This window comes from Ictalurus furcatus, chromosome 10, assembly GCF_023375685.1.
Source record: "Ictalurus furcatus strain D&B chromosome 10, Billie_1.0, whole genome shotgun sequence".
Classification (NCBI taxonomy): Eukaryota; Metazoa; Chordata; class Actinopteri; order Siluriformes; family Ictaluridae; genus Ictalurus; species Ictalurus furcatus.
In genome coordinates, this window is record NC_071264.1 from 7468922 (window position 1) to 7478399 (window position 9478).

The 9478-nt window shown below is 37.6% G+C and overlaps 1 protein-coding gene across 3 annotated transcripts; it reads right to left on the minus strand.

The window, feature by feature from the left end:
* Nucleotides 1-406: 406 nt before the first annotated feature.
* Nucleotides 407-8550, minus strand: nkpd1 (NTPase, KAP family P-loop domain containing 1). Of its 3 annotated transcripts, XM_053634070.1 has the most exons (5): nt 8493-8550; nt 7876-7944; nt 4722-4850; nt 1103-2865; nt 407-984 (listed from the first exon to the last, which is right to left on the minus strand). In XM_053634070.1, the coding sequence occupies exons 2-5, from the start codon at nt 7883-7885 to the stop codon at nt 718-720; spliced, it is 2169 nt and encodes a 722-aa protein (XP_053490045.1). In that variant the 5' UTR covers nt 7886-7944; nt 8493-8550; the 3' UTR covers nt 407-717. The 3 variants fall into 3 exon arrangements, with proteins under 3 accessions (XP_053490045.1, XP_053490047.1, XP_053490044.1); XM_053634072.1 differs by lacking the exon at nt 8493-8550 and having other exon boundaries at nt 7876-7970; XM_053634069.1 differs by lacking the exons at nt 7876-7944; nt 8493-8550 and having other exon boundaries at nt 4722-5499.
* Between the last annotated feature and the right edge of the window lie 928 nt (nt 8551-9478).

Here is a 9478-nt window from a genome sequence, read left to right on the forward strand (position 1 = left end):
ACTTTTGCAATACACAAATAATACACCATCTTCAAGTCCTTGTTAAAATAAAACTATAATGTCCTTATATGTTTAAACTGAAATGATCACTTATTGCATGCATGATTTATTTTATATATGTATCCATTTTTGCTTGTTTTTATGAAAAGTGCCAATAATTCTGGAGTGGAATATTTAACAAATTAATAACAACATATAACAACAATAATAGTTGATCTCCACCACTGTAATGTCAGCTTAAAAACAAACAAACAAACAAAAAAACGTGGATGTGCCTTAATTGCCCTTGACATTAGTCAGTGCGGTAGTGCAGTGACTAAGCAGTGCTTAGAATCAATCTGAAAATAATTTCCATCATGGAAATTACATATGGAGATTCCATACATATCAACATATGTACTCCATGCATGTTTATGTTTTCTCTTCTTAATCTTGTTGCCTGTTAATGTTAAACAAGTCAAACATTATATTTTCCTGACATTTTGATAGCATGGGGGTTAGAAGCACATTAGTTTTCCCATCAAGGAATTGGACTGCTAACGTTGCAACATAAGAGTGAACAAGGTGAGCCAACATTATTTAACATAAGCAAAGTGGTTAATATCTCTTCGGTTTTTTGTAACTTACATGTCTAGATTGTATAAGTAAATAACAAGATTTCAATAATAAAAATCCAGAATTCTTTGCTTAATGATAATGGCCAATATAGGAACAATATTAAATAAGATTCATATGGCTCCTACTACACATACTAGAGGGGTAAATTGCATTAGGACTTGAGACAGCTGGTGCTGACTTAGCTTCACTCAGATGATAATATGACATGTCTCCAAGAAAGTGAATCCTAAAAGCTGTCCATTCACCAAGAGTCATTTGCATGACCTGTCTCAGATCAGCTGGGTCACAAAGAAGCAGTGTCTGTCCATTTATATCATTTTGCTTTACAATCTCAGCATATGCTTCGGGGAGCTTCAGCCTGGATAGCTGTAGAAGTTTAAAAGTGTATTAAAAATAATGTTATTTTTTGTTTGCATCAATTCTAGAATGTATTGTATAGTGATTAATATAAACAGAATTTAAGATTACATGAAAGTTTACTGACCTCATTACAAACATCTTCCACAGACAGCTCGAGGACAGTGTTTGGAGACAAATTGTTGAATGTATTTTTTCCTATTGCTCTCAAAGTGCTGATTTGTCTGATCCTTGCGAACTCATTCTTGATGGAATAGTCCAGGTTAACTGTATATTGTTTAAGTTGATCTGCCTCTATGACTGTGAATTTGTAGTCCTTTTTGAGAAATGTTTCAAACAGCTCAGGATCATCATCTCTTTCCAGGAACTTCTCCACCTTCTCCCTAATTGTATGGAGCTCTAAACTATTCTCACTGAACACATTCCATAGAGTCCTGCTGGGATCATAGTCAACCATGGTTTGAACAGTATGCAAAGCCTGATGTTCATCTTCCATACATTGAAGTATCCAACTTAGTCTACAAGGCCAGCGGTCTACCAGTACAACCCAAGCAGTGACTCTTTCAGGAGGGGGACTTTCAACATTAAGAGTCCTAATGACTGTCAAGGACACCCTGGTGGAATTGGCGACCCTCCTCATAGACACAGTATTTTCTGAGATATAAGTGTGAAGCCTATTTTTGTCAGATAAGTATATGCTTTGAAATGCTTCCTGGATTAAACTTTTCACTTTTTTCTTTGTGGTATTGCTTGCTCTCAGGGAAGTGGATTGAACCTCATCATTAAGGCTGCTCTGTATGAAAGGGACAGCTTCTGAAGAAATGGAGGTCTTTATGCTAGATAAATTCCCAACCTCATCTCTTCGTGTGTCAGAAGGCCTTTCAGACTGATCCAGTAAAATATTTTTGAAGACCTTGCACTTTGATACCTCACATAAAGGTGGTACTGTGAAGGGTAGTGTGATTATGCGGTCCAGGAAGCCATAAGCTCTGTCCTTTTTACTAAAGCAATCCTTTGACTGATCTATTTTTTGGGTAAGAACCTCTGGGTCAACTGCAACTAGAGAAATGAATGGGCTTTCCTCATCAGAAAGAAGTATGTTAATGGCATCCAAGACCCCAACAATTTTTGCTGGTGTGCAGCAGTCCAAATTGGTGATTTCCAGCACCACTTTTATCTTTTGCCTCTCAAAAGTCTCCATGAAGTAAATAAAGCATGACAGTAGTCTCATCTGCTTCCGAACTTCATGCATTAAGCCTAACTGCTCACTGATCTTCTTGTTGTCCAAGGCATATCTGACATTAACATCCTGGCTAAAGATCAGGTTCTTCAGCAGCAAGAAAATAAATCTCATAGCTCCAACTGCAGGGATTCCTAGCACTGTAATGATAAACCCGTTGATCACTCCATACTCTTTGTTGTTATCTCCATCTCCTTGAGGCTTTACTTCAGGAAATGATAAAATACAGATTGGTACCAAAATAAAGAGGCAAACCATCAGTGTCATCAGGACAAAGGCCCATAGTGGGCAGCAGCAGATCTTCTTTGACCTCCAGTCATTGGAGCTTTCTTCAGTCTTCTTTTCCATACCATCCTTTTCTTCATCATACTGAGCTACTCGGAAGAGGCTGAGCTGAAGCTTGCCAAAACTGTCCTGAATAGCTTTACACAACTGCATTACCAAGCCAGCCCAAAGCATGTCACTGCCTGCAAAGTGCCAAGCACTAAACCTTACAAACACATAACGGTTGCATTTCTTCATATCTTTTTTTCCTGACCAAACAGGTCGATAGAAAAGGAGACGAAAGATTAGTGAAATCAGGTTCCCAATAGAGGACCTGCTTCTGTTACTGTTCTGCTTTTTTCTCTTTGCCTCATCATTCATGTGACCTGTGGAATAACAAACAAGGCAACAGGACAGTAAAAAAATCAATTTATGCTCTTTGTAACTACTATGGTTAATGATTTTGAGCATTGAGTCATATCAGAATATATATATATATATATATATATATATATATATATATATATCTCACAAAAGTGACTACACCCCTCACATTTTTGTAAATATTTGATTATATCTTTTCATGTGACAACACTGAAGAAATGACACTTTGCTACAATGTAAAGTAGTGAGTGTACAGCTTGTGTAACAGTGTAAATTTGCTGTCCCCTCAAAATAACTCAACACACAGCCATTAATGTCTAAACCGCTGGCAACAAAAATGAGTACACCCCTAAGTGAGAATTGGGCCCAAAGTGTCAATATTTTGTGTGGCTACCATTATTTTCCAGCACTGCCTTAACCCTCATGGGCATGGAGTTCGCCAGAGCTTTACATGTTGCCACTGGAGTCCTCTTCCACCCCTCCATGATGACATCACGGAGCTGGTGGATGTTAGAGACCTTGTGCTCCTCCACCTTCCGTTTGAGGATGCCCCACAGATGCTCAATAGTGTTTAGGTCTGGAGACACGCTTGGCCAGTCCATCACCTTCACCCTCAGCTTCTTTAGCAAGGCAGTGGTCATCTTGGAGGTGTGTTTGGGGTCGTTATCCTGCTGGAATACTGCATACTGATCATGCTCTGCTTCAGTATGTCACAGTACATGTTGGCATTCATGGTTCCCTCAATGAACTGTAGCTCCCCAGTGCCGGCAGCACTCATGCAGCCCAAGCTCATGACACTCCCACCACCATGCTTGACTGTAGGCAAGACACACTTGTCTTTGCACTCCTCACCTGGTTGCCACCACACATGCTTGACACCATCTGAACCAAATAAGTTTATCTTGGTCTCATCAGACTACAGGACATGGTTCCAGTAATCCATGTCATTAGTCTGCTTGTCTTCAACAAACTGTTTGCGGGCTTTCTTGTGCATCATCTTTAGAAGAGGCTTCCTTCTGGGACGACAGCCATGCAGACCAATTTGATGCAGTGTGCGGCGTATGGTCTGAGCACTGACAGGCTGACCCCCCACCCCTTCAACCTCTGTAGCAATGCTGGCAGCACTCATACGTCTATTTCCCAAAGACAACCTCTGGATATGACGCTTAGCACATGCAATCACCTTCTTTGGTTGACCATGCCGAGGCCTGTTCTGAGTGGAACCTGTCCTGTTAAACCGCTGTATGGTCTTGGCCACCGTGCTACAGCTCAGTGTGAGGGTCTTGGCAATCTTCTTATAGCCTAGGCCATTTTTATGTAGAGCAACAATTCTTTTTTTCAGATCCTCAGAGAGTTCTTTGCCATGAGGTGCCATGTTGAACTTCCTGTGTCCAGTATGAGGGAGTGTGAGAGCGATGACACCAAATTTAACACACCTGCTCCCCATTCACACCTGAGACCTTGTAACACTAACAAGTCACATGACACTGGGGAGGGAAAATGGCTAATTGGGCCCAATTTGGACATTTTCACTTAGGGGTATACTCAGTTTTGTTGCCAGCGGTTTAGACATTAATGGCTATGTGTTGAGTTATTTTGAGGGGACAGCAAATGTACACTGTTACACAAGCTGTACACTCACTACTTTACATTGTAGCAAAGTGTCATTTCTTCAGTGTTGTCTCATGAAAAGATATAATCAAATATTTACAGAAATGTGAGGGGTGTACTCACTTTTGTGAGATACTGTATATCAATGCTGGCAATTACAACCAAGCCAGATCAAATCTCAATCTGACCAGTTTAAAACATTTCAGATAAATAGGCTGACTATACTTGTGAGCAGCCACATACAAACCTTCAATGCTTGTGAGAATCATTTTAATCCTGCTGTGGCATGATGAGTATAAGCCTACAGTCAATGGAGAATCAACTTTTGCAAGAGTTTTGTATAATGCATATGCATATACATTATCTTTGTTTAGCTCTGTTAAAAAAACAAAAAAAAACAAAACAAAAACAAAACAGAATGGAAATTTGTTTCTCAGTTTGACATTGTACATACATTTTAATACATTTCACAGTGCAGTATCTACTTTAGTTCAATAATTTACATTGGCTTGCAAAAGTATTCAAGCCCCCTGGAATTTATCAGAATTTTATTTATAACAAATGAAAACATGCATGGTCAAAATTAATATAATTATAATAAAAATCCATTAGAGTAAAAACATATTATATCTGGCCTTTACCTGTGAAGCATGTGAATATCTGTGAAATATTAACAGGTCTCATTTTCTGAACAAAAACTACTTCAGTTCAACTGCTATTGAGGAGACTGTCAGTCTGAAGGAAGTGAAAATGAAAAGTAAGGAGCTTTCTAAGGAAGTTAAAGATAAGGTTAAAAAATTTCATAACTTAGGAATAGTGTATAAAATTCTATGTAAGTGGTTGGCATTGTTGGCTCAATAGTGAAGGAGTGGAAGCTGAATCACACAACTCAAGCACTACCTAGACAAAGCTGTCCCTCAGAGCTCAGTCCAAAAACAAGACAGAGACTGATGAGAGAAGCTACAGTGAGGCCAAGAGTCACTCTGAAGAAGTTAGAGTATAGTGGCTGAGAGTGGAATGAAGGTGCATCACACAACCATTTTAAGAACTCTGCATAATTGATGATATGGAAGGATGACTAGAAAGAAACTATTGCTTAAGTACAGCTAACCAGAATTTTTTTGATGACCAAGACCAAGATATTATATTTGTGCAAGTTTCAAAGTGCTATGTGTGGTGCAAACATAACACAGGCCTCAATGAACACCATCCTTTAGTGAAATATGATGGTAGCATCATGCCCCGGGGACACTTTACATCCCCAGAACCTGAGTTTCTTGTCAAAATAGAAGAGAATACAAGAGAATCTTCTTGACTAAAGCTTGGGATAAACTTCAACTTTCAGCAGGACAATGGTCCCAAACATGAGCGCAAATGATAGGAGTGGTTAAAAACAAAAAAGTGATTATTGTATAATGGCTAGGGGCACTGCTAGTGTTTCTGGGCCCCCAGACTAATTTGTACTCCAGGCCCCAAGCCCCCACCCCCAATTATCTTTTCTTATTGCCACATGTAAAAACAATCATTATCAATAAGCATAACAATGATTGCATGTTCAATAAGAGACTATAAAGAACTAAATTTGAACAGTTTATTAAATTAGCTGAAATTATGCATTTATAACTATATACAATTAACTATACAGTACAAGTAATTAACACCATTGTGTTCTCTCTCTCTCTCTCTCTCTCTCTCTCTCTCTCTCTCTCTCTCTCTCTCTCTCAGACACTATAGAAACGCTGTCTGGATGTCTTTATATGCTGGCAACTTGCAATTTCTTATTCCCCAAGTACCAAGAACAATGAACTTTTCTATTATTATTATTATTATTATTATTATTATTATTATTGTTCATTGAGTGAATAATAAGTTTCACACACTAGTAGCTCCAGAAAGAAATGTGGAAATTAGCTAAAACAGTGACAGGATCACTGAATCAATGAGTTGAACTTGAAAATCAAATCGGTTCCATTCGGGAATGAATCATTCAGACTTGTTTTATCAACGGGATTCTCCAATTAATGTAAATGAACCGACTTAAACAAATGATTCACTCATGAATCGGACATCATTACAACCCTTCTCTCATAAACGCACCCGGGACAATTAAAGCAGATTTATATGATTACATTACATTTCGATCGATTCCTCACAGAAAACTGCTGCAAGGCTTCAGAAAGCTTGAATATATACAACACTGGAGTAGTTTTATTGTCACGTTGTGCTTTTCCGTCCTTTTTGAACGTCCTTTTTCTATTTTATGCTAATTATAACAGCTTCATAATCTAGCTTCAGAATCATAGCACAAAAAAGGGAGCATAAATCACCTTATTTTTTTGGAAAAACTGGGTGACTAAGTATCTTCCCTATCTTGCTCTCTCCTGTTTTTCGTGTTTTTCTTTCCTCTTTTGGTATCCCGATTTTGTCTGTGCCATCTCTTGCCATCTAACTGATGCCGCATTTCTGAATAATCCGCATACATCTTAAGGTGACACACACATGCACTTGGCACAGTCTGAGGGCATTCATTATAGCATGCTTCTAAATAGATTATTGTGCAAAGAATCCATTTAAATACAAAAATTATACAGGTAATTATGGGGTTCTGCTGGGCCCCCTGTCTGACCAGGGCACATCGCCCATCACCCCCCACCCCCTTATTATGGCGCTCCTAACAATGGCCATGTTCTGAAGAACCTGGAGCAAATCTGCTAGGAAGAATGAGTGAAAATCTCTCCCAAACAGTATGCAGAGCTTGTAGCTCAACAGACTTAAACTGTTATTGCAGTAAACAGTGGTTCTACCAAGTATAAGTCTAAAGGGTTTGATACTAAACGGTTTGATACTTATGCTTGCAGAATTCCATTTTTTTGTAAAGATCTGCTGACAAATAATGATTTTGACTTTGAATATTTATTTTAAGAGCATATTGGTTTGCAATAATACTGGCTGAAACAATCTGTCTAAGTGCCGTTTGTAATCCAGACAAATCTGATGACTGTTAAGAGGGTTTAATACTTTTGGAAAGCAATGCATATGATTGTGTTGTACTTGCTAAACTAAGAAATCCCAGATAAATCAGCAAACGGGTGCAATATACTTTTCAAACACCCAGCACTCCCTTTTTCAGAACAAAGTCCTTGTACAATGCAAACACAATAAAGATAAGATATGCAGCGAATATAATGTCCTTTAATGACTAGTTCAGTCCAAGGGTGCCAAAGGGCAAATATAGAGCAGGTAAAACAAAGAGCAAAGGCATTTAGATGTTTTATTCATGTTAAGAGAGTTTGACGATGATAATTACAAATATTTATTTTCATAATGTATCAAGCCTGGTTTTGGGTATGTTCATTTTATTACATTCATTAAATTTTATTAGTTTAAAAGTTGTGTTGTACCTTTTGCCATTATTATCTTCTGTCTCTCTGTGTAGAGAAAATATCAACAAAATATCCTTTCCAACTATCCTGAAAATGAGAAAATGTAATGATTAGATTTGGTAATTTTTTTTTTTTTGCCGTGCTCCTGTTTTGATGTCTATATATACACAGGTGCATCTCAGAAAATTTAAATATCATGGAAAAGTTCATTTGTTTCTGTAATTTAATTCAACAAAAAGCTTTATATATATATATATATATATATATATATATATATATATATATATATATATATTCTAGATTCATTACATAAAGTGAACTATTTCAAGCCTTTTTTTTTGGTTTTGTTTTAACATTTTAACTTTTTTTAACTGCTCATTAACCTTTCTACCATTAACTAGAAATAGAAATGTGTTATTATGAAGCAGTGCATTTATTTCAGCCAATTCAGACTGAGCTGATCAATTTTGTGTGAGATTGCCAGGAATTAAAAGTACATAGATAAATAAGGCAAACATTAGATAAAATGCACATAAATCATACCATGTTAACTCTTGAGTATTATGTTTTTTGTGTGTGTCTGTGCACAAATCTCTTTTAATGAAAAACACGAAAATGAAGAATGAAAGCCTCACCTGCTACAAGCAGAGTTAATGAAGTCATGAAGTTTACCACAACGCTCATAATGCTGTCTGTATTCCTTCAAACAGCAGGACATGAGGGTGTGTGTTATCATGAAAAACACAGCTGTGATTGGCAAGTTATGTAGATGACCATAGCTGTTATTCTAGATAACAATTGTTATTCGGTTGCTTTATTATATACACAGTGCCCTCCCATAATATTGGCCACCTTTGTAAATATGAGCAAAGAAGGCTGTTAAAGATTGTCTTTATTGTTTAAACTTTTGATCTTTTGTTTAAAAAAATCACAAAAAAACAAAACAAAACTATGCTCTCATGTATATCAAACAATTGCAAACACAACACAGGTTTATATTTGTTAAATATAGGTGTATAACAATTATTAGTACCCTTTTAGTCAATACTTTGTGCTACCTCCCTTTTCCAAGTGCCAAAATAATAGCTCTGAGTCTCTGTACCTCCCACTCTTGTTCAGTGCTCCTCAAACAGTCATCGATGGGAAGGAAGTCAGAGTGGTTGGCATTCCAAGGTAACAGGGGAAGTTGGTGACTTAGAACACACTGAAAAGGGGTTAATTGCGAGGCTGAGTGTAGAGTATTCTGGATGTATTCAAGTCAAATCATGTGATTTTATTATCATTCCTCTATACAGCTTGTACACACTGGAACAAAATGAAATTTCTTCAGGACCTGGTTCAACACAAAACAGTATGCAAGGGTACACAAAGTGCAGCACACAGCAGTGTGAGATGTGTAAATCTGTTCCATTTCCAGGAGGTAAATTGAGCTCCCTGATCACTCATTATGTTTTCTGTAATCCTGTAATTTTGGAATAAGTGTGTTAGAATAAGAGACACTGACTGCGGATTCTCAGTCCTGGGATGTTTTCAATCTCCTTGTTGAACTCCCAGGTTAGAGCCCCCACAGAACAGGCTGGTGGAAAGATATGCTCCTTGCCATTTTCCTTGGGAGGGGCTG

Bases quoted from the DNA above. Each gene is read 5' to 3' on its own strand.
- nkpd1 (XM_053634069.1), bottom strand. From the start codon at position 4,926: ATGTACAATGTCAAACTGAGAAACAAATTTCCATTCTGTTTTGTTTTT. The intron at 2,866-4,721 runs GTTTGTATGTGG...GTTATTCCACAG, and splicing joins GATTCTCACAAGCATTGAAG to GTCACATGAATGATGAGGCA. The intron at 985-1,102 runs GTCAGTAAACTT...AAACTTCTACAG, and splicing joins TGGAAGATGTTTGTAATGAG to CTATCCAGGCTGAAGCTCCC.